The sequence below is a fragment of the Phlebotomus papatasi genome, chromosome 1 (assembly GCF_024763615.1).
Source record: "Phlebotomus papatasi isolate M1 chromosome 1, Ppap_2.1, whole genome shotgun sequence".
In the NCBI taxonomy this organism is placed as follows: Eukaryota; Metazoa; Arthropoda; class Insecta; order Diptera; family Psychodidae; genus Phlebotomus; species Phlebotomus papatasi.
Window position 1 is genome coordinate 94,826,631 of NC_077222.1, and position 25,351 is coordinate 94,851,981.

The following is a 25,351-nucleotide window of genomic DNA, read 5'->3' on the forward strand; positions in this document are numbered from 1 at the left end:
TTTATTCTTTTGTGCTCGATTACCGAGATAAATGAATTTCCCAGGTTTATTGCCATTTCCTTCTTTACTGCAGATTTGCTTGTTTCAGGTAGTATTTTCTAGCAGTATTAAAGTTTAAAGAATAGTTTAATAAGTTAAAGTTTGAATACAAATCCGATAAACCCTGTTTTGCAAAGGATATGCGCTTACAAGGATAATCAATAAGTTATTTGAATGAACAAATAAACCTAGATATTATCTATTTTATTCTAAAAAAAAAGTTTTCTAGCAAAATAACCAAGTAAACAGAACAAAAAGATTAAGGAAGTCTTCTACCATGAATTGCCTACATTTTAAAGAGTTCCACGATGAATACCCTCCCGGTAATCCAGCTCCTACCAAAGGAATTTTCTTCCTTTATGTCCCATTTTCCACACTCCAGTGGTTCCTGCAATTGATTTTACTGTCCTTCCTGCTTCTCTTTTAGCCCAACCACATAAATATAGAACAAAAATTCTGGGCGACAGCGGTAAAAAAAAAATCAACGAGAAAAACCGACGAAGCGGCAGGAAAAACTCATTGTGAATCAATTGAATTCTCCACTCCCATTTCTCTCCCTGTTTTTCTTGAAATTGGAAAATCCTAGATGGGAAATGACCGGACTAGAAAGGTGCCCCCAAAATCCAAGACACTCTCTTCGGAGAGCGGAAAATGCGAGACTTTTCTTCAGTTGCTGAATGTCTCATGCTCAAAATAGTCACGTCGGTCAAGAGTCTAAAGGCACCATGTGAAAATAGAACGCGAAAATGGATGAAAATTTGCACATTTTTGCCATTTTAACGCACGCGACTTTTTTTTTGTAAATAAATCTGCAGTTTCCACAGAGACAAAAGTTAGAAGACAGAGGTTGCAAAAGGGGAGTAACTCACCCTTTTCAGGGGGCTGATTCTCCAGACAAGATGCCTTTTTCCACCGTATAGAGCACTTTTTCACTGATTTTCCAGCTTGACATAATCAAGGATCACTTTTGGAGATTGTTTATGCACTTTTTTCATCAGTCTACTAACTTTTTCACATGAATTTTCACAATTTTCTACACAACTGAAAATTTTCACTGTTTTTGTCTCCGCGAATGGCGCATCCCAACAAAAAAACCTCAAGGAAGTTGTAAAGAAAGTATGGAGATTTCATCGGCAAGGCTACGAATTGTCCACGGAAGTGCTTCTTGGGCAATTTTTGGGATATTTTGTTCCTCATCTTCCTCATTCTTGGGATCAATTTTATTTTGAATTGTAAACGTCATTTAAAAGTCCTTTTACATTCATCTTCTTTCGTGATCTCTTAAAATAAAAAAAAAGTTATTTAGAAATTTGAGGTTAAGTTAGATCTAACCTGAAAAGAAAGTTCTTTTTTTATTAATTAATGCTGGCCACTTTGAATTTGAAATATAAATAATACCATTTCCTTTCATTACAAAAGCCAGTGATAAGCCTAGATCAGCTTATAGAGATGAGATTCCTTCATTGCAAATTTGGATTGTGGCAAACTCGAATGATATTTATACATAAATAATGCAAATTTCGTTTAATAATTTTTAAACTATATGTAGCGTATTATCGTTATTAATAAGGAAAACTGGTTGAGAAATGCATGAAAGTATCTGAAAAATTTTAAATTTGATTTTCTCGGAAACTATGAGAGATAGAGGCCTCAAACTTTACATACATTTATAGCCTCCTTTAGGCTTGATATGTGCAAAATTTTACTTGAAAATGAAAAAAAATTGGATGAGAAATGCATAAAATTGTCTGAAAATCTTTAAAGTCGATTATCTCGAAAACTATAAGAGATAGAGGCCTCAAACTTTACAGACTTTTACAGCCTCCTTTAGGCTTTATATGTGCAAAATTTCACTTGAAAATTAAGAAAATTGTATGAGAAATGCATAAAATTGTCTGAAAATCTTTAAAGTCGATTATCTCGGAAACTATGAGAGATAGAGGCCTCAACTTTATATCCGTTTAAAACCTCTATCAGCGACCCGTGGGAATCCACGAAGATATTCATAACCCACGAAAAATACGCGAAAATCTGCGAAAAAACTCGCGACCTGCGTAAATCTGCGAAAAATTTCGCGCCCTGCGAAAATTCGAGAAAAATTTCGCTCCCCGCGAAAATCCACAAAGCGAAAATCCGCGTAAATACGCGAAAAAAATATACATCTCTTGAAAATCCGCGAAAAAATACGCGCCCTGCGACAATACGCGAAAAAATTCGCGCCCCGCAAAATCCTATAAACTTGTGAAAAAGAAACTTTCATAAGCCCAATAAAAATTATTTTAAACAAAAATTATTGTAAGTGCCCTTAATTAAGAAAAATTTATCATAATTTGTCGTAACTTCCATTTTTGGGGAAGTTACGATAAATTATGATAAATTTTCAATAATCAGCATTTGCCGTATCTTCTTTTGCTCACTTGCGTGGCTTGTAATTTGCAGCAAAATTGCAATATTTCCCAATAAAACGTTTATAAACTCTTCCAAATATCGAAAGACAGTGCGAATAGTGTAACATGAAATCATTTTAATTCAATATTTGCGAGAAAAAAGTGAGAAAAAATCCCTACCCATCTGTCATTAATTCAAAACAAAACAAGCGACGTGGCGCACAAAATTTATTCAATAAAACTTATGAAATAAAACCTTTTAGGGACAGGGATAACAGTATTATTGACTAATTTAGTCAAATAAAGGCGCTTATTATCACTAGAATAATTCAAATTGATATAATGCATTTTAGAAAATTGTCGTAACTTCCAGAATCTTCATACATTGGAAATTACGGCTTTATAAACTATGGAAGGTACGATAAAATATTATTGTGTTTTGTATATTCTCAATATTGCAGCTTTTAAATAATTTTATAAAGATTTTCTCGAGTTAACTTACAGTTTATTAGTGCCACTTTTATAATTTTGACTCAAAAGTATCGCATTCGGGGCTCATTTTTAAGAAAAATAATATTGAACTGAAAATTTCGTCTCCTGAAAAGTTGTCAAAAGGAAGTTACGACAAATGCTGATTTAACTGACGAAATATCTCGAGAAGTGTTCGACGAATGTCTTAATTTTGTTTTTAAATTGGTCTAAATTTTCTGGACTACAACATAAACACAAAAAAATCAAAATCATATAAGTGTATTTTACCTCAAAAATACGTCTGGGATTTTTTGGTTAGGTTTAACATAAAACCTGAAAAATTTTTAAGGTTAAGATGCTAATGAGGCACATTTCACATGAAAACTATTTCTTTCTCTAGGTAAGAAATCTCATCTTGGCCCCTTGGTACAGGAAGTCATCACAAAAAAACTAATTAAAATTATTTTTAAGTTTTTACTTTTACTCCATTTATATTTTTTCGAATGATCGTGTGTAATTTTTTTTTTGTTTGTGAAACCTTTTTTTTCTTATAGCTGATTTTATATAAAAATAATCCAATTTGATGTCAAAAAATAAAAATAATAATACAATCGAGTTCCTCAAATTTAAACTCCTCAAATTTGAACGACAGTTGAGTTCAAAATGTAAAATTTGAGGTTATGTGAAGAAAGTTTTGCGTGGAGTGCCATTTTTCTCTGGTATTTCCTCAATATTATCGTTTTATATTAACTTCCGCAACAAATTTAATTTATTTCACAATAAATTACATTGATATATTCTCTAAAGTTGTTTATCTTAATCGACGGAAAGTGCATTTCACATGAATTCCGTTACGTTTTTGAAATTTGAAACGTCGTTCAAATTTGAGGACTGAGAAATGCCATCTATACCCCCCAAATGTTCAAATTTGAGGAACTCTACTGTAAAAACAATTCATATTTTTAGTTGTTCTCTTGGCTTTTCTCGATTTTCCCATTTTCATCATTCAGTTTTTATCAGTGTAGAAAATATCCCATTTGAATTGGCAGTTGGAATTATTCCCGATTTTGGGATATTTATTCTACCGATTCGCCATTTTAGTTTTACTGCGTCAAGCCCAATTTTTCCGCAAGTCTTACACGTCGAGCAACCCGAAAAAAGTTCAAAATTGTTTTGCATTCCGTGAACTAAAATAGTTCCTTTGATTTCCCCGGAATAATTGTAGATAAAAGTGTTTTGTGAAAATGGAATGGACTGTGATTTGTCGGATTTGCCTTCAGGATGGCATAATGACATCCATCTACGAGGATTACAGTGAGAGTGGGCTGAAAATTTACGAAGTTATCATGAAATGTTGTCCTATTGAGGTATTTTGAGAATTCTTTTTTGATATTCCGGATGCAATTGCTGAGGAATGGGTTGGTTTTTTGCAGATTGCTGAGGAACAGGATATGCCAGAGCAGATTTGTGAAAAGTGCTTGAATGACTTGACTGTGGCTTATCGTTTCCGGACGAATGGTGAAAGTTCTCATGCAATTTTGCTTTCGCTGATGAGCAAGACCCAGAATGAGTATTCCATGGAGGAGATTGTCAAGGAGGAACCTCAGGAGGATATAGATGACATAATTTTAGTTGAGGAAGAAGATGTTCTGGGGAGATCGGAGGAGAATGTTGCCGAGTTGGAGCTTGATGATTTGCTAGTGGAGCAGCTTCCGGAGGATGCTCACATCTTTGAGGCTGCCAAAAAGGCAGCCTGGGGCGACGATGCTGATGCACAGCATGAAGAAATTGACAATTTAGAGAAGGGAATTCTTGTTCAGGGCTACAAGCCCGTTCGTCAGGTGTCTTCCGTGAAGAAGCGCATGCAGGAAGAAGCTAAGGAACAACTCCAGGCTGGCGATGAGAAGCATCGAATTGAGAAAATCTACAAGAAAGTGACTCCGGATGGGGCAAAGGCGGTCATAGCCATCCGGCCGCCTCCTAAACTGAAAGCCCGGAAGACTTGTGAGATTTGTGGCAATACCTACAAGTATCAGCACGCCCTGGACGGTCACATGCGACGCCATCGAAATGAGAAACCCTTCGCATGCCAAGTCTGTGGCCGTGCCTTTGTCATTGCCTTCGAACTGCGACGCCACATGAGAATCCACACCGGAGACAAACCCTACGCCTGCCGATGGTGCGACCGGCGATTCAGTGATTTCGGATCCCGGATAAAGCACGAAAGAACCCACACCGGAGAACGTCCCTACGTCTGCACGTACTGCGGCAAAGCCTTTGCCTATTCCCACGTCCTTTCCTCCCACATCATGATCCACACCGGCGAAAAACGCTACCAATGCGAAGTCTGCGAGAAGAAATTCACCAAAGGTCACCACCTAAAAGCCCACATGAACATCCATTTGCGCGCCAAAGGCGAACCCGTGCCCAAGAAACCCCGCAAAGTGATCCAGCAGAAGTCTCCGGTAAAGTTCGAAGAAGCAACCGTTCAGCAATTCGTGGTGTACATGAAGAATCCCGAAGAGGAGCAAACTGAAGTGGAACAATCCGCTGAAAGTGAAGAAGCACAGCAAATCCTCATTATCCAAGAAAATTGAGAGAATTTTATTTATTTCTTCTGCAATTTGGACAAATTCTCACGGACACTGCGGAGATTCGGATCCACCTTGAGGGCCTTCCTGTACCATTCAGCAGCCTTCACCGGTTTCTGCCAGCGATGATACAGAACTCCTGCACAGCAGAGAAAGTCCGATGTTCAGTTTAGAAAAAGGTAAAGCAAAAAGTTCAATGATTTATCAATTCATTCACTAAATGAAACTTTCAATAAAATGCTAATGCCACGCAACATTAATATTTTAATTAATAGCAAACTTTCCACAAAGAAATCCTTTTAGTCTTCGAAAGCTGATACGTAAGGTAAAGTGCCCTCGAATCGACCGGTGGGTCAATTTTTGAATGTTTGATGGCAAATTTACACGAAATTGTCACTGATTCATATTATTTATGGAACAATTTACCTATTAATGTTAATTCATACGCCAAATATTAGTGCAAATATAAATAAATTGAATAAATAACTGTACCGGTTGAATTGAGGAACCGGTCGACTTGAGGGCACTTTACCTTATTCTTCATTAAGGATTTTTAAATCAAAAGTGTCAAATTTCTTTTAAAAAAATCGATGCAAAAAAAATCAACGTAAAATTACATAATGACGTAGAAACCAGTGTAACTAAATGTTCTCAAAGAAAAAGTGAATTTTCAATTGCTTTTTCAATTTTACAAGATTTATGATAATTCTAAGGCTCGTACATCTATTTTTCTTTTCAAATAAAAGGGATGGCAAAGTGTCCCAGACTTTGCAAATTGCTCGGATATTAGATGCAAAATTTCAAAATAAATTTGGAGTAATTTGAATTTGGCATTGAATAAACGAGCAGTAAAAAATCAAATCTGGTCAGAAAAAAAATCGAAATGATCAGCAAAAAAATAAAAAAAAGGGAAATTGTATAGTCCTGTTTGTTATATTATGTAACCTGGGCATCAATCAATAAATTATTATTATTATTATTATTATGGCAAAGCGTCCCAGCTTTGCGGAATGCACGAACTCATCGTGAATTAGTTTTTTGCATGATGTTTTGGTATTACTGATTTACTAGAGATCAAATTGATTCATAAATCACAAAAGCATTTGAAAATCAAAATCGGTACTTAACCGACTCATTACCGATGAAGACCGATGCAGCCGGGTTCGAAATTTCAATCCTTTCCAAAATCTAAATTTAACCAAATCGGTTGAAAAATGAGCCTTCCAAAGTGCTTGACTTTTGACCTTTAATAATTCAAAATGGCGAATTTTTCGGTCATAGGTATGTTTGGGCGAAATGTTCGCCTGGACTACCTCTAAAACATATCCAAAAATTATTGTAAAAGCTTGGGCCAATTTTAAGAAAAAACGAAAAAACATGGTTTTAGGGGATGGGAGGGGAATAAGGAAAAAACGTCTAGAGATATTGTTTTTTTATTGGGGGTCATCGAAGACCGGAAGTCGATATCTCTTACCATTTGACCTCTAGCTCGAGAACAAATTTAAGGTCAAGTAAAAAAAAATTCCGAAAAAATTATTCAAAATCGGTACTTAACCGGTTCATTACCTATGAAGACCAATACACCCGGGTTCAGAATTTCAATACCTTTCCAAAAAATCCGAATTTAACCAAATCGGTTGAAAAATGGGCCCTCCAAAGTAGTTGACCTTTAACCTCCAATAATTCAAAATGGCGAATTTTCCGGTCATAAGATAAAGTGCCCTCGAGTCGACCGGTTCCTCGACTCGACCGGTGGTCAATATTTGAATGGTTAATTTCTATAAAATTGTCACTGATTCGTATTTATTTATGAAATAATTGGCCTATTAATGTCAGATCATACGATAAATATTAGTGCAAATATGAATAAATTGAATAAATAACTCTACCGGTCGAATTGAGGAACCGGTCGATTTGAGGGCACTTTACCTTAAGTATGTTTGGGCGAAATGTTCGCCTGGACTACCTCTAAAATATATCCGAAAATCATTGAAAAAGCTTGGGCCAATTTTGAGAAAACCCGAAAAAACATGGTTTTGGAAGGGATAGAGGGGGGAGAGAAAAAACATCGAGAGATATTGTTTTTTTATTGGGGGTCATCGAAGACCGGAAGTCGATATCTCTTACCGTTTAAGCTCCAGTGAAAAGTTGAAAAAAAGACGATTATATAACTGCTCTCTCTTTGAGTTCGACCAGTAAAATGGTCAAAAAACCATGACCAAATCGGATGAAAATTAGGCTTTTGACCTTCAATAATTCAAGATGGCGATTTTTCCGGTGAAAGGTGTCAAAGGACGAAATATTCAGCAGGAACTAGCTCCAAAACATATCCAAAAATGAACGAAATCACCAGGGCCAATTTTTTGCAAAGTTCGAAAAACCTTATTTTTGTCCTATTTTTGGGGGATAGGGAACACATGAAAGGGGAGGGAGAAAATAAAGAGGTTAAGTTCGAGATAATGTGATTTGAGGAGGGGTCATCGAAGATCGGAAGTTGATATCTCTTACCGTTTGAATTTTATATGGGTCAAAAGACTGAAAATGTGCGAAAAACAATATTTTTAAAATAGAGCTATTATCGTCACTTTCCTGATCGATCACCGATTGTTACCGATGCAGTCGGGTTCAGAATTTCAATACCTTTGAAAAAGTCCAAATTTAACTAAAGGGCCAATTTTTTGAAAAGTCAAAAAACCATGGTTTTGGAAGGTATAAAAGGGGTGGGGGGGTTTAATTTGGGTAAGTTAGTTCGATAGAGAATGTTGACTTGTGGGGAGGTCACCGAAGACCGGAAGTCAATATCTCTTACCGTTTGGCAGCCAGGATGTAGAGAAGTTGGAAAAAAAACACAATTGTTAAAACTGCTCTCTCTTGGAGTTCGAGCAGTTAAAAGTAAAAAAAAGAACAGCAATAAATTAAAAATACAGTATTTTATTAAAAGGGGTCAGTAAAAAATGAAAAGTGGTCAGTGAAAAATAAAAAGTGGTTAGAAGCTGAGATTGTTAAGAATCTCAGCTAAAATGATTCCAGAAAACTGTAAGACGTAAGTGCATTTTCACCAAAAAAAAAAAAGTGTTTTTACTGACTTGAAAGTTCTATCGTTTAATCTTATGGCCTTTCAAAAACAATTTGTTAAAAATGAATTTTGAAAGACCAAAGTAAATCATTCTAGAAAACCCATTTATCAACCGATATTTTTAAATTCATTTCTTTTAGAAAGAGGTTTTGACATTTAAAATCCGGATGCTTTGGTCCCGATCGATAATGATTCGGTAAAGTTACCCGTAATTGATTAATTAGTTCAAATATTTTTATTTTTTTGCCATAGGGTTTTTTCAGCCTAGGGGTCAAACGATATGAGATATCGACTGCCGGTTTTCTATGACCCCCCCCTATTAGTCATTATCTGGGGGCGTTTCTTGCTTTTTTTTCTCACGCTTTTCCTTGGCCTCCAAAATCACGTTTTTCTTATTCATTTCGAAAACGATTATCGATTTCTATCATTTTTAAATAAAATTTCAAGGCAACCAACGATCATATTTTATCCTTATGTCAATGACCTTAATTCATTTCGTCTACCGTTTTTCGAGTCAAAATGAGTTGTGGATTGAGGTTGATTCAAGTTCAAACATTGGCGAGAGAAATCCGAAAAAGTCAAAATAACCTTCCGGAAATGTTAATTTTACCCTTCAGTATTGATCCGAAATCTGTGTAAATATTACCCTTTTTAGGTGTATTACGGGTTAAAGTTACCCTTTTTTCGTGTTGATTTTATCCTCAAAGGGCGTAAAATTACCCCATAGCAAAAGAAAGCGGAATAGGAATAACAAGCGAAAAAATCCTCGGAATTTTCCACTATTTGCCTTAAAAAATTCCATATGAATTTTCCATAATACGTTCCAAGGAAAATTTAATGGATTTATGCTGGATTTTTCATATAGAATACATCCATGGAAATGCTCGTGGAATTTATGTGGATTTTTCCACCAAAATAAAATGGAGAAAAAATGAAGCTGTCACATGCACCTCGTGATTTTACTTCCGAATATTAAAGAAATAGCAAAGATTACGAGGATTATAATATGTTTTACTAAATCAGCAATAACGAATTAACACTTTGAGCAATAAAAAAATATTTTGTAAAAAAAAATAATTTTTTCGAAAATATTTATTAATTAACATAAAAACAGTATTATTTTAGGTTGGCGACCTATTTAATGTAATCACTTCATTATTATCTACACGAAACGCAGTGTCGCATAATTAATTATATTATAATTGCCACATGAATCACTAGAAATGTTTGCGGAAGGTTTGGAAACAAATTCTAAAAGTTGTCGCAACACCATTTTATTTGTTTGACATTTCAGAAAACTAGTGGAAAAATCCATATAAAACACTATGGAAAGATAGTGGAAATTTCCATATGTTTTTTCCAGCTTATCCCGCGGACGTTTCACGTGTGAGTTTCCATATAAATCTTCCGCGGAATACCGCGGAATTTAACGCTGGAATTCCAGCATGTCGTACTAGTAAATTCCATGGAGCACTATGATTTCCATGGAATTTCCGGCTTTAAATTCCATAGGAAAACTTAGTGGAATTTTAGCGTCAAATTCCAGCGAATTTAGCCATTTGGACGCAAGTTTTCCATTGGAATTTTTGCGGAATTTTGCTATGGGGTAACATTAAAAAATGTTGATATATTTTTACACCTAAAAAGTGTTAAAGTTATGACGAAAAAAAGTTAATCGTAGCCTCTTTTTTTCTCAGTGAAGGTCGAAAATTCCAAGATTAGCATTTTTACTATTTTTCTTCCACAGAGAAATCCGAAAAAGTTAATATAACATTCCGAAAATGTTAATTTTACCCTGCAGTATTGATCCAATATCGGTGTTAATATTACCCTATTTGGCGTATTGGGGGTTAAAGTTACCCTTTTTCATGTTAATTTTACCATTAGAAAGGTGTAAAATTAACATTAAAAAATGTTGATATATTTTTACACCTAAAAAGTTAAATTTCTGAGGAAAAAATGTTAATCGCACTCTATTTTTTTCTCAGTGTACCATTTTTCTTAACAATTTTTTTTTCACGGAAATGTCTTGCAAGTTCGAGCATTCTGCAAAGCTGGGACTCTTTGTCATATCCTTTTCTCATGAATTCATTTAACTGAAGTTGGATTTTATGTATTTATCACCATTATCACCAAAATTCGAAATAAAACTTACCCAAATTGGCGTAATACATTGCATAATCTGGCCTCAATTCAATTGCTCTGAGGAAGAGTCTCTCAGACTCCTGGAAATCCCCCATTTTGCCAAAAGCATTGGCTCTTGTGAAAAGGATTGCCGGATCATTGGGAATATGTTGGAGAGCAATGGCTGACATCCTAACCACTTCTTCAGTTTTCCCCTCATTGTCCAGCAACGCCAAAATATTTGCCCAGGCTTTCTCATGACGGAGATTCAGAGCAATAGCTTCTGACCAATATCGATGAGCCATTGAAGTGTTTTTCATCTCAATGAACAAATTTCCCATGTTATAGAGGCAAGTTGGATAAAATTTTCGATACTTCAGAGCTCTCTGGTAACTCTCCAGGGAGTTATTGTACTTCTTCAGGGCTGCCTGAACAATTCCCAGATTCATCCAAGCAGCTGGAAATTCTTCCAGTAATTCCACCGAACGCAAGAGAAGCTTTTCAGCTTCATGAAAATCCCCAATTTCTCTGTATAAATTCCCCAAGTTCATGATGGCAGACTCATATTCCGGAAAGAGATCAATGGCCTGATGGTAGAACCTGAAAGCTCTTTCCTTCTCCCCACGATCTGTGGCCAATCTGGCAATGTTATAGTGAACTTTGGCATTGTTGGGACAAACTCTGAGAGCTGAGGAGAATAGAAGTTCTTCTGTGGTCCACTCATTGGCTCTTATTCGAGTTCTAGCCACAAAAATCACCCCGAAGAGAATCACAGCAATTGCAATGAGTTTTTTGGCTTTGGGAGCAATATCCAGAAGCTTCTGAATTCCCAGGCAGATCAGGAAACAATGTCCAATGGATGGAATGTATAGAACTCTCTCAGCAATCACAAATCCCAGTTTTATGATCCCACATGCCGGGAGAAAAGGTATCACGATGAGAGAGAGAGCTGTGAGTTGTTTCGGGGAATTAAGTGATGTCCAAATAAGCCCCAGGAAAAATGCCCAGAATATCACAATTGAGAGGAAACGAGCATCTAAGAATGTGTCCACGAGACTAATAGATCCCAAAGCCCAGTCAAAGCTCAACCAATCCGGACAGAGAATGATCCAGTAGTTGAGAACGTACAAGTACATCTGACTCAGTGATTTGGTCAGAAAACTCTCACTAGCTGCCACTGGATTGTCCATAACTCGAAAACTCGGACTTTTGAAGTCTATGATCCAAAGCCGGAAGACGCAGAGGAGAGTGAAGAACGTCAAGAGAACAACGATTCTCTTGAAAACTTTGGCTGGGAAGTTCAGTGGAATTCTCCAATTTCTCATCTTTTGGGTGAGATTTGTGTTCAGGATGATTTCACAGGCAATAGCCATGAGCTAAAGGAACCCAGGGAATAAATGATAGAGTCTTAAATAGCTCTAATAGTACGACCTATTCCACCATGAAAAGTTTCTATTTTTTGGAATAAAGTATAGAGTCTGAGTTATGTAATTTCAACTCCTATCATGCTTTTAGCGAAATTTTGAAATTGTGAAGTTTCCAGATTTACCAAAATTTTTACCAGCTTAGAGGCTAAACGGTAAGAGATATCGGACTACGGTAATCGGTGACCCATCTCATAAACGGAATTTCCTAGATCTTTTCTTTTTGGTAATGTATCACGACCTTCAGGCCTAAGCTTTAGAATTTGACGAGAAATGGAAAAAGAACAAAATGATTCATTACATTTAAAGAAAATATTAAAATTGCTTGTTATTTAAAATTTCAATATTTATGGGCTCTATTCTGCGAATAAAGATAAATATAAAGAAATAAAGTTAAATATAAAGATTTGGTATTCTGCACCCAAGATTTCAAGGTGATTCTAACCTCAATATTCTTTATTTTTCATAATGATTTCAAAGGTGGTCTCGAGGTACTTTGAAATCTTTATTTGCGTTTTGAAACTCGTTTGAAAAGCATTAAAGCCATGGAAAATCTTTTAATTTATTAGAAAATTTAAGGATGCAGAGGCAGTATAACGAGGGTAATACGCTAATACATTAGGAACACAATAAATACAACTTTATTTTTTTTTTAATTTCAACAAAAAATACTTATATTCAGTCATACTTCGAACAGATGTACTATTTCAGAAGACGGTAAAATTTTGATGAATTAAAAATCTGAACTGAATTTATTCTCTAAATCTTATAGTTCAACAAAGATTGTGGAAACTGCTTTCTCTTGGAGTTCGAGCAGTTAAAATCGTTGGTATTTGCGAGAAATGATCCTTTGTACCCTTATGTATCCATTTCTTATTTTTAGAAATTGTTAAAGGTTAGGGCTCGCCAAGGAGTTCTCAAGCTTTTCTCATTCAATCATCTCACTTTCTCTTCTCTATTTCTGGCGTTCTGTTTTTATTTGAATGAGTCCGGCTAGACTTTTCCTAAAAACGTCCAGTTTGCTTTTTTTATGGTTGTCTTCTTCCTACACAATCCTAGCCCTCGTTATTGTTACAGGTACTTTATGTGTCGAAGCTTCAAGTTAAGGATCTAGAGGAATTTCCTCGACTAGAACCTCATACGTTTTATAACACAGTGATCATTATTTTTCGATCTAATGACAATGACAGTGATGAACCGGTAGCTGAAAATTATCTGGGTTCTCTATGACTGACTTGAAGTTGAAGGGATCCCTTGCATCTCAGTATGTAGTTAGTCAAAATTTTAATTTTTAACCTGTTTTGCTGCCAGATGTTTCCTGATTCTTAAACCGGTAAATCCATCTAAGAAATTTTGTGAAAAGTGCACTTATAAATCTACATTAAAAATTATTGAAAATGAAATTCGGGATTTCTGTACCTTAATTCAATCGTCTAAAATTTATAAAACATTCCCTCTGATTTCTTGGTTTTCAAGCAATTTCAAGCTCTTTTTGTTCCGGAAATATTTTTTTCTCAAAGTACCTGAGAAGTGTATGAAAAGTGAAATTATTTCCAGGACTTTTGCACTTAAAGTTGTCAATTTTGTAAGCTATTTCATACCACCCGAAAGATTTTCCTCGTCCACCACAATTCTAAAAGAAAATTTCCACTCCTTGTAGTGAAAATTAACTAGAAAAAATATCTCCTACCAAGAAATCGGCTTAGTTTACTAAAGTGCCAAAATGACAAGGCATAAGTGACAGTTTGGATATTGCAATCTTTATTTGCGTTTCTTCGACTTTTTATCCAAGATCGCAGAATGCTAAATCTTGAAATTTTTAAAATTTTAATTTTGAAACTTTATCTTTATCTTTATTCGCAGAATAGAGCCCTTATATTTCCTAAGTCTTTAAAAAATTTTATCCGATTTCAGCAGAGGCCATATAGGAAAAGCACTCATTTTGCTGCGTGAAAGTCGTAAATAAAATAGAAAATAAAAAAGAGTGAAGACAGAAAAAAAAGTCATTAAAAATTAAGAAAAAACGCCTCGCGGTCAAAATCCCTTAAACCTAAATCCCGAATAAGTCGAAATCTCGAAAAGCCAAAATCCCGAATGGATCAAAATCCCTAAACCCAAATCTATTCGTGATTTTGACTCATATCAAATTTATGGATTTTCAGGGTTTTGACTATCGGGACCTTGACTTTTCGAGATTTTTGCCAGATCGGCATTTTGGCTTCTAGGGATTTTCGCTATTCGGGACTTTGGGTACTTTGGGCATTTCGAGACTTAGGCTTTTCGGGATTTTGGCTTTTAGGGATTTTCGCTATTCGGCATTTAGACTTTTAAGGAATTTTGGTCTTCGGCATTTTGGCTTTGCGCTATTCGGGACTTTGGGCATTTCGGCACTTAGGCTTTTCGGGATTTTGGTCCATTTGGGACTTTGGCTATGCAGGAGTTTGGTTTTTGGAATTTTCAGCCATTCGAGATTTTGGATTTTTAGGATATTCACTCTTCAGGATTTTGGTTTTTCGAGATTTGGGCTATTCGAAATTTTGGCTTTGGGATTCTAGCTTTTCGGGATCTTGACACAATCGATATTTTGGATTTTGTCTTTTCAGGATTTTGGCTTTTCGAAATTTAGGCTATTCGTAATTATGGCTTTCGGGATTTTGACCTACTCAGAAATTTATCTCTTCCAAATTTTGTCTATTTTGAATTTTTGGGATTTATTTCACTTCGGAATTTTGGAATTTAGGGAGTTTCGCTATTCGGGATTTAGGCTTTTCTGGATTTTAGTCTATTTGGGATTTTGGCTATACAGGAATTTAGCTTTTCGGGATTTTCACCCATTCGAGATTTTTGATTTTTTTGGGATTTTGACTTTTAAGAATTTTGGTTTTTGGAGATTTAGGCTATTCGGAATTTACCGTACGGGATTTTGGAATTTAGGGATTTCGGCGTTTCGGAATTTTGACCCATTCGGGATTTTGACTTTTGGGATGTTTGGCCTTTCCGGAATTTGACCTTTTGGGATTTTGGCCATTTTGGAATTTGAGATTTCAGTATTTTGGCTTTTCGGGCTTTTCGCTATTCGGGATTTTGGACATTTCGGAACTTAGGCTTTTCTGGATTTCTGCTATTCGTGATTTAGTCTTTTCTGGATTTTGGTCCATTCGGGATTTTGGCTATACAGAAATTTAGCTTTTCGGGATTTTCACCCATTCGTGATTTTGGTTTTTGGGATTTTAGCTTTTCGGGATTTTAGATTTTCGGAATTTTGGCGTTTCGGGATTTTGACTCATTCAAGATTTTAGCCCATTCGGGATTTTGGCTTTTGGGTATTTGACCTTTTGGGATTTTGGCCTTTTTGGAATTTGAGCTTTCAGGATTTTTGCTTTTCGGGATTTAGACTTTTGAATATTTTGGTTTTTCGGGATTTTCACTCATTCCAGATTTTGGATTTTGACTTTTCAGAATTTTGGCTTTTCAGAATTAAGACTATTCATAATTTTGGCTTTCGGGATTTTGACCCATTCGAGATTTTAACCCATTCGGGATTTTGGCTTTTGGGGTATTTGGCCTCTTACAAATTGGACTTTCTGACTGGTTTTCGGACTGGTTTTCGATATTTTCCGCAGGCACAGGAAAGAGAACAATATTTGTATTGCTAATTAATCAATTACTGGTACTTTATTGATTTCTTTCACATTTTCTCCGGTGTGGTCGAAGAGGAAATTTATAATCTTTTGAATAATTTTAAACATGAAGAAATCCGTTTAGAAATAATGTCATCTAAAATATGCTTAGGTTTAACTCCAAAAAATATCGTAATGTAAATTTCCCATATGAACATAATGTAACTTGGGTTAATTACTAAACATATTCAAAAGTAAATGAAATCTCCTGGGCCAATTTCTTGAAAAACTAAAAACATTTCGATTTTGAAGTTTCGTGGAAAATGAGAAAAATGTTCTAGGTTTACTTCGGGGGGTCATCGAAAATCAGAAAACGATATCTCTTACCGTTTGCGTTTTGAGTCCACTAACAAATTCAAAAATGGGTGGATTACTTTGATCTCTGAGTTTGAGCAATACATAAGGTCAAGTATCTTAATTTAGCTTCTGTATCTAAAAAGAACCACAGCTTGAAATAAAAATTCTAATATAAAAATCATAATTGGACGTGGCTTCTGTTGGGACTTAATATCCGCTTTTTCTGAAACTTCTAGAAATATTCTTTTTTTTTAAGTATATCAACTCGAGATAATTTGACTAAAACTTCCGAAAGGGGCGTGGCTTAAAATCCTTTCTCTGTGAAGATTAAAAAGTTCTACGATAGTGTCTCCTGCAATTAGTAATTCTTTTTTGCACGACTTCCCTCTTATAAAATTAAATTAATTGAGCATTGCATTTCGCAACTTTGTTTTTCAAATTGAAATTGTAAATGTAAAATTTTCATGATGGAATAGGGGTCAGAAAATAATTTTCTTACTGAAATTGTGATGCCATTTTCTTTGAGCAAAAGACTCAGCGTTCCCAAGATAAAGAATCCCAGATAGAATAGCAGACTTTTGAGTGAGAAAGTCTTTCGAGCTGAAAATAGGGAGCAATTGTCATAGTTTTGGAGATGAGAAATCGCCTGAAGGACTTACCAATTTGAGTATTGTACAGGATGAGTGATGTTAGAAAGACGCCAGCCACAAGAAGTTCTGCCCGCCCTACAATCCCCGCAACAGCTTCCGTGTGAATGGGATGAATGGCAAACAAAAGTGCTGCCCCGATTGCTACAATTTGATCCTCTGGGGAGCAAAAGATACTCTCCCAGAAAGGGACAATGAGCCAAGTCGCGAAGATGTGCAGAATTAAATTGACGAGTTTCATCCGGAAAGCATTGAGACCGCAGAGGGAATGCTCTAGGCGGAATGTGAGTATTGTAAGGGGGCGATATGATTTGTGGCTGGATGAGTCCGTGAGATTGAAGCCCCAGAAATCATGCTGGAAAATTTCCTTGATAGACATCGGTCTGGTGACATCCCAATTTTTCACAATTGCCACTGTATCGTCAAAGACAAAATCCCCATTTAGGTGACTTCCATAGCAGAGGACACAGGCAAGGGTCAGAAAGGCGTATTTGATCTGAAAAGCCAAAAAAATATTGAGAAAATCAAAAAGTAAACAAAAGATTGAGGTTAAAATCGACGAAGAGCCGTATTTACCACAATTCCGGGGAGTTTTTGATTTGTTCTGGAAGACATTTGAACTGACTACACATATCACATATTATATTGCACTCACAGGCAGCCAAAGTGGCTGAAAATACCGTGGAAAATGCAAAAATTTTCCCTCTGTTGACAATACATTGTTTTTGCAACAAAAAAAATTTGAACCGGTTTTGAATCGGGAAAATGTACAAAATACTTTCAGCGGTCGCCACAATGGCGCTGATTGTCACTGTCGTAGAGAAAAAAATCCCAAGGAGAATCGCGCTGAGTTTTTGATATTAAAATTTTCTACAATTGTGATTAGCTGTGGTTGATCAAATATGCTATTTAGGCGTAGGTACTAGGTATGTGTAGTGTGGTGTAGTTGAATGTGAAGTAACGAGACTCGAAGGGGTAGAAAAAAGTGTATTTAATGGAGGTGCAGGCGACAAAAGAGGCAGACCTCACGTCAAATCATACGGATGGCTCGAAGAAAAAACGTCCCAGACGACGGAATAAGTCCAAGAGCAACGAGGCAACCAGTGAGCCACCTCCTCAGACCACCATGGACATCATCAGGAGCTCAGCCACAATGGATGAGCTGAGCCAGAAGCTGGAGGAGCGTCTTAACCTAAAACGCAATGGAATTTACAATCATCGGGAGTCTCTGGGTCAGGAAACGGCTCAGAATCACACACAGGAGGCGCCAAAGGCACCAAGTGACAGCTGCAGTGATAGGGTGGTGCATGAGGAGGTGGCCAGTAGCCCAGTTGTCAACCATCACGATCAAGACGACAGCAGAGAGACAGACACCCACGTTCCGGACGTCCCAACTGTCGATGCACCTTGTTGTGATACTGAGCCACCTGCGGGGGCTGCGGCTGCCGAAGAACCGGTAGATAGCACACTGCCCATCATTGAGTACGAGGAGTACAAATCGGAACTCCAAATGCCAGATATCATGCGTCTGATACAGAAGGATCTATCGGAGCCCTACTCCATCTACACGTACAGGTATTTCATCCACAACTGGCCAAAACTCTGCTTCTTGGCGATGCACGGAGACAGATGCGTGGGGGCCATCGTGTGCAAACTAGGCCTCCATCGGCAGACCATCAAAAGGGGCTATATTGCGATGCTGGCCGTCGATAAGGATTACAGGAAGATGAAGATTGGCACCAGGCTCGTTCAGAAGGCAATCATGGTAAGCTAATTTTGCATTTTTTCACTTCTGCTCTTCTGCACCTTCCGTTCCTCAAATGCTTCGTAGGCCTTTTCTCTGCATTTTTTATGCAGATTTGCCTGACAAAGCAGAAAATTGACCCGATGTTTAGATTATTGTATCCATTTATACTCCAGTAAGACTAGATTAGCTTAGACCAAAATTATTCCGTCAAAAAATTTTCGTCAAAAAGTTTTTGATGGAAATTCAAAACGTCAAAATTCTGTCAAAAATGCAATTTTGACGAAAATTGCTCCAAAAAAGACATTTAATCTGAATTGGATTTTTCGTTACTGGATTGAGGAATTATTACGAATAAAATATGCCTTCCCCTTCTACACTTCAAGAGTAATATAATTGAATTTCGGATAGAAATTAGTTATCGGTTATGACATAACGTACTGTTGCGAACCTGCTTTGAGGCATACCCTGCCTGGAGAATGCTGCACGGCGCACTTTAGGGGATGAGTGTCGTGCATTATTTAATTTTGAAGTTATCCTTATACTTCATGCGAGCAACACGAGCGCAGCGAAAAAATCGAGGGATTCGTCAGTTAAATCAGCATTTGTCGTAACTTCTTTTTTGCGATTTTGAGATATATACATATTTAGAATCAGTGTAATTTTGTTTATTAAACGCACTTGAGAAAAAGAAACTTTTATAAGTCCATTAAAAATTATTTTAAACGAAAAATATCGAAGTGGCCCTAATTAATAAAAATTTATCAGAATTTGTCGTAACTTCCATTTTTGGAGAAGTTACGACAAATTTTCATACAAAATTTTCTCTAATCAGCATTTGCCGTAACTTCTTTTGCTCGTTTGCGTGGCTTGTAATTTGCAGCAAAATTGCAATATTTCTCAATAAAACGTTCACAAACTCTTCCAAATATCCAAAGACAGTGCGAATAATGCAACATTAAATAATTTTAATTCAATATTTGTGAGAAAAAAAATTATTCAATAAAACTTATGAAATAAAAGCTTTTAGGGACAGGGATAACAGTATTATTGACTAATTCAGTCAAAAAAAGGCGCTTATTATCACTAGAATAATTCAAATTGATATAATGCATTTTAGAAAATTGTCGTAAGTTCCAGAATCTTCATACATTGGAAGTTACGGCTTTATAAATGATGGAATTTACGATAAAATATTATTGTGTTTCTTCTAACATATTTCCCAATATTTCAGCTTTTAAATAATTTTATAAAGATTTTCTCGAGTTAACTTTTTATTAGTGCCACTTTTATTATTTTGACTCAAAAGTATCGCATTCGGGGCTTATTTTTAAGAAAAATAATATTGAACTGAAAATTTCGTCTCCTGAAAAGCTGTCAAAAGGAAGTTACGACAAATGCTGATTTAACTGACGAAAAATATATTCTCTGTATATGTGGCTACCATTTCGTGTTTTATTTATTTTAGTGGGATCTAAAGCTTAAAAATGTTAAAGGATTTAAGAAAAATACAATTTGTGAACTAAAATGCTCCATCCATTAGTTAATCATCCTAGATCCCGACACGATTAATAATAAATCGGTTATGAACCAGATCATTACTAGTTCAGAACTGCTTGCAACCGGTTCAGTTTTATCAGAAATTCCAAGGGAAGGAGAGTGGTGAGAAAAAATTGAGTGGCATTTTAATCGTACCCGGGTCGGCTTATGGGGGGTTCCTCGGAGGTTTGAAGTCCCTATCTCTAACCGTTTGGCCTCTAGAGCTGGCGACAGCTAGATGGACAGACTAGCTAGATGGATTTTGGGGGTGAAAAAATCGAGGAATTATTATATACTGCTCTTCTGTGGAGTTCAAGCAGTAAAAGGATTAAAGGATCCTCCCGAGCAGCTTTAAAATTCAGCCAACTTAAAAAATGTTGACATTTCCATTTCAAGTTTTGAAGCTTTGTTACATTTACCCCAAGTGCTTAACCCTTTAAGAACGAATGAGACACCGGTGTCCCAAATATAAAAACCAAATTTTCGGACTATTTGGAGGACAAAATAACTGTCTTTATTAATTCTGTCTTTAAATTTGACACGTTATTAAAGACCTTTGTGGGAGAATAGGAATCAGCCTTTAACTTTTAAGGAAGATTGGGGCATTAGTATACAAAAACAAATCCTACGATCTATTAAAGCTATGTTTTCCTCTAAAAATTCAGAAAAAGTGATACTTGTGACTCCCAATATTTGATCTTCTCGTCCTTAAAATTTTAAACGCATTATTTAAAGTTTCAACCCTTTAAGAATTCTAGTCATTCGGAGTAATTTTTGTCAAAAATTGCATTTTTGACAGAATTTTGACGTTTTCACTTTCAGAATTTTGACCATTTTGACGTTTGTAATTGCTCGCAATGTGTAGATGCCTTTAACTCTTTAAGGACGAGAAGATTAAAAATTGAGAGTCAGAAAAAATCTTTTAACTTTAGAGAAAAATACAGCTTCAATCGTCCTTAAAGGGTTAAGGACAGAGGATTAAAAATTGGAATTTGAAAAAACTTTGAACTTTTTATACCTAAAACATAACTAAATTCTGTCACATCATACTGGTGGTCTGATAATCGACTTGAGGGGCCCCGGTCAAAATCCCGAAAGCCAAAATCCCGAAAGCCAAAATCCCGAACGCCAAAATCCCGAAAGCCAAAATCCCGAATGGGCCAAAATCCCGAATTCTTAAAAGTGTCATAGCTACTCCCGCGATTTCACTCGCGCTTGCTGGAGGCAAAGGGAAATCTTCTGTGTCTTGGAAAATTATTCTAAACATTCTCCTCCATATAATTTCATCCCTTTCAGGATTTTAAAAATTCGGGATTTTGGCTTTCGGGATTTTGGCTTTCGGGATTTTGGCTTTCGGGATTTTGGCCTTTTCGGGATTTTGGCGTTCGGGATTTTGGCTTTCGGGATTTTGGCTTTCGGGATTATGGCTGCCACCGGACTTGAGATCTTGGAAGGATCAACGATAAGTCGACCTTCGTATCATGAGCATTACCTTATTTTTCTCCACTAAAAATATATTTATTTTTAAAATGTTAAATATTTTGTCCGTTTTCCTTCATTTCCGAAATGCTTTTTGGAAGGTTTATAAGCTGATTTCGTCTGTAAAAAGATTGCCCTTATATTATTCCTGTTTTGAAACACAAAGATTCAAAACACATTTCTCGACCGATACTGAATAAGTTTGAATTTATTTTAAGGATTTCTGAAACCTAAATAGGGTAAGTGTGCCAAATTTCGGCATAGTTGCATGCAAGCGACAAAGTCTCAAGTTTGAAATATAATATTTTTAATAAAAATTGAATATTTTTGTTACACTTTTATAATAAGTGATGCTTGGAACCTTGCAGACAGTTTATCATCTTTATTTTCTCCAACATCATTCTTAATACATTTTAAAATAAATAAAAATGTAGACATAGCATTGGTGGCCTATTTCGGCCACCTTCATTCTCATAGTTTCTTGCCGTTCCAGAATTCTTTCAATGTCTCCTTCAGATCATCTTGCTCGTCAAAGCGACATTTTTTGTTATTTTTTTGCATTGTACAATCTCAAGAGAATGCAAAAAACTAAAAATTCATGGAAATTAGAGGAACAAAAAATATGGCCGGAATTTGGCACACTTACCCTAAGTCTAAAAAAATGTTTTAATTTTCTAAGTTAAATAACTCAAAAACTCCATTGTGCATCGGGCTGAAATTTTAGTATGTTGTAGCCGCAAATTACATCAATCAAGCAAAAAATACTTAAGTCGATCGATAACCCCTGAGCCAAGCTATAAGAGGTCAAACTTCGAAAATTGACCGGCCTCTATCTCCGGTTCTAATTAACATTTTGACCTAAATTTTGAGTTTTTGGTTTCGTCTCGATGAGCACTTTCAGATGGAAGTTCAAAAAGTCACCACAGGTGGCGTTGCGATAGCGTTAATATTTATTAAAATACAAAATAATTTTTCTCAAACACGACATTGTGCAAGTTCATCAAATTTTAGAGTGTTGTAGCCTAGGCTATGAAGTTTCCAAAAAGTGGCTTGCGTTCGCTGTGGTTAAAATAGAACCGGTGATATGAGGGGTCAAAGTTCACGAAATTTAAACCGTTCAAACCGCCATATCTCCGGTTTTATTTGACCGATTTTGACGAGTGAGGGCGAAAATGAAAGGCCTCGCAAAGCGCTACAGCTTTCTAGAACATTTTAACTTAGTAGGGTCAACGCTAGAGGCGCCACAGTTGCAAAACCAATTTTCGTATTACATAAACTCAATTATCTCGACTCTTGCTCAACCGATTTTGATGATTTCTTCGGTATAATTGTAGAGGACATTTATATCTATATTTCGTCCAAACATAATTTTTTTTCAATTCATCCAGAATCAGGATCTTCAGGATTCTTTTATCATATCAACGGAAATTTTCGATCAAGTGAGGAAAATTTTAAATTAGGGTTTTCCATTTGGAATTTTCAGGCGATGCTGAACGATAAGGCGGATGAGGTGGTGCTTGAGACAGAGATCACCAATACGCCAGCCCTTCGTCTGTACGAGAATCTTGGTTTTGTCCGCGACAAGCGACTTTTTCACTACTATCTGTCCGGAGTTGATGCTCTGAGGCTCAAGCTGTGGTTCAGATGAAACTCTTTCGCCGCACAACGAAATGGGCCTCAAGTCTAGTCCAGCGCGTTGTTAAAGGTTTCCTTCTCTTTTTTTTTATTTTCTCTTTATTTTTCCTTTTATTCTCCAATGTTTTTCTATTCAACAAAAAGAACAAAATCTTTCAGCTCGCCTTTCTTCACCTTCATCGCGTTTTCCTTTCTCTTCTGTCGCGACATTTAACTTTTTTTTTAGCCTTCATCTACACAAACTCACTGGACATTATTTAAAAAAGAAAAGGTATAGAGTTGATATAAAAATTTGTGTAACTGTGTACATAGACAAAGAATCTGAGCTATTTAAAGAAAACAAAATTAATAATGGAAGAATGAAAAGAACTTAAATGAGTAACTTAGAGAAAATAACTTTGAAAAAAAATGGAGATATAATTTTTTGTTGTTGTCAATCAACTGCCAAAGTTTATTAAAAAGAAAATCTTCGGCGTAAGATTTCATTTTTTTTTTGTTTTTCTGGACATATATGAGAAAAACTTTTCGAATTGTAATTTTGTTGACTATTTTTTTTCTTTTAATATTAGGAGGAAATGTTTAGATAGACAAATGAAAAAAATAATTCTGTTTAGGGGAATCATTTGAGAGAAACCTCCCTTCAATTAAAAAAAGAAAATAGAATTGTATAATCCTAAATGATGCAAAAAGAGGAGAGAAAGAAAAGAAAGGACGAGAAACGGTTTAAAAAAAAACATGAATTTCTACAAGAAAATGTGTCTGAAAAAAAACTAATAATAAATTATTAAAAAAAGCGAATAAGAAAATTATTGTGCGTAATGGAGGAATAAGAGAGTGTAGAATCCAATTAATTTGTGTATAATTAAACAAAAAAAAATCAATTGTGGTGTATACTAATAAGACAATTGCATATAAAAAAAAATGTAGGTTTGAGCTTTCATTTATTTTTCATTTTTCCCCCGAAGAAGACGTTCTAATTAGGACGATCTAAGAGAGAAAAAAAAATTCTAAAAGCAACACAAAAAAATGAACACAACAAGAGAATGGTCTGTAAATATCTCCTATATAATTATTATGAAAAAAAAATATACAAAAATACATGAAAATTGAGCATTGTAACTGCAGGTACCAATTTGGAATTTCTTTTTTCACACGATCACGGGAGAATATCTTTCCTCAAACATTAACTTTTCGGACTTGTTTGAGTTTTCAAATGTTCTCTAGTTGTCAAAAATCTCAAAACTTCTTTTAATTTCAGGGGAATACACAATTAGAAAATTCACATTATATCGAAATATGAATTACTATCTATTGGTAAGTAATAATGGTAAGTAATTGGTTTCATCATAGCTTTACAAAAATTTTTCCGCCTGAAAAAAGCCCCAGGTAGGGGAAGAGCTCACAATTTTGGACAGTTTCTAAATTTGGACACTTTGAGGGTAAAATTGGACACTAAAAATAAATTGATTAAAATTATGGATTTTTATTCCACTGGTAAAAATAAAAGGGTCAAATTGATCCTTTTCAGAAAAAATGGATTATAATTGATCCTTTAAAAAGTTCACTTGTAGGGTGCAGTAACCACTTATCGCCATGATTAGGAAAAAGAGGAATTAATTTTATTATTACTTTTGAACTCTTATTAGAAATTTGATACAAAACTACCTAGTTGTATTGACTCTAGATTCGTGAAAACAATACTCCTAGAATTTAACGCTGGACTACTTAACAAACTGATTTTTATTAACAATGCAAAAATAATGCTAATTTGGATGTCATGGGCCCGCGACCCCAATAGGGATAAGCGGTTGAAATTGAATAAATGAATGAATGCAAAAATAACCACTTCGTCACCACTTTTCGCCAGTTTTGTAACCACTTCTCGCCACCCACTTGAAAAAGCCCATACTCGATTATTTTAGGCAATGTTATAAAAAGAATACATTCAACAATTCTTTTTCTTCATAATCACTCTATTATTACTCACTTTAAATGATTTTTCTTCACTTTTATTTGAGAAATCAAATTATAGGTCTGTTGTAGAAAATAAACAATGAAAATATGACAACTGAGAATCTACGAAGTGAAGTTAGCGTCGCCTATTGAAAAGAGATAGCGACAGGTGGTAAAATCAATTCCAAAAGATAACCACTTTTCGCCATGCCTCATTTTTATATAAAAACAGTATAAAATGAAATATTAATTAACTAAATACAAA

General features: G+C 35.5%; 4 protein-coding genes across 11 annotated transcripts in view; 2 read left to right on the forward strand and 2 right to left on the reverse strand.

The window, feature by feature from the left end:
• The window catches only part of LOC129809801 (uncharacterized), a 106,005-nt gene extending 104,879 nt beyond the window's left edge, over window positions 1-1,126 (reverse strand). For 4 of the 6 annotated variants that reach the window (XM_055859898.1, XM_055859904.1, XM_055859905.1 and 1 more), the window contains exon 1: window positions 909-1,112. The gene's annotated coding sequence lies outside the window, so the exon portion shown is untranslated. Of the gene's footprint in view, window positions 1-908 lie in introns of all 6 variants that reach the window. The other 2 variants (XM_055859900.1, XM_055859906.1) reach the window with 2 other exon arrangements.
• Window positions 1,127-3,983: 2,857 nt separating this feature from the next.
• Window positions 3,984-5,742, forward strand: LOC129809803 (transcription factor Ouib-like). The gene is made up of 2 exons (XM_055859908.1): window positions 3,984-4,264; window positions 4,331-5,742. The coding sequence occupies exons 1-2, from the start codon at window positions 4,142-4,144 to the stop codon at window positions 5,492-5,494; spliced, it is 1,287 nt and encodes a 428-aa protein (XP_055715883.1). The 5' UTR covers window positions 3,984-4,141; the 3' UTR covers window positions 5,495-5,742.
• On the reverse strand, window positions 5,491-17,518 carry LOC129809802 (protein O-mannosyl-transferase TMTC4). Its single transcript, XM_055859907.1, has 5 exons — window positions 17,313-17,518; window positions 16,749-17,232; window positions 16,589-16,689; window positions 10,720-12,064; window positions 5,491-5,627 (listed from the first exon to the last, which is right to left on the reverse strand). The coding sequence occupies exons 1-5, from the start codon at window positions 17,349-17,351 to the stop codon at window positions 5,506-5,508; spliced, it is 2,091 nt and encodes a 696-aa protein (XP_055715882.1). The 5' UTR covers window positions 17,352-17,518; the 3' UTR covers window positions 5,491-5,505.
• Window positions 17,518-24,239, forward strand: LOC129809804 (N-alpha-acetyltransferase 30-like). Of its 3 annotated transcripts, none has more exons than XR_008752679.1 (3): window positions 17,522-18,501; window positions 22,982-23,203; window positions 23,278-24,239. XR_008752679.1 is itself a non-coding variant. In XM_055859909.1 (2 exons), exons 1-2 carry the CDS (start codon window positions 17,731-17,733, stop codon window positions 23,144-23,146), a joined length of 936 nt encoding a protein of 311 aa, XP_055715884.1. In that variant the 5' UTR covers window positions 17,518-17,730; the 3' UTR covers window positions 23,147-24,239. The 3 variants fall into 3 exon arrangements, 1 of the variants encoding a protein (XP_055715884.1); XR_008752678.1 differs by having other exon boundaries at window positions 23,293-24,239; XM_055859909.1 differs by having other exon boundaries at window positions 17,518-18,501; window positions 22,982-24,239.
• Window positions 24,240-25,351: the final 1,112 nt, after the last annotated feature.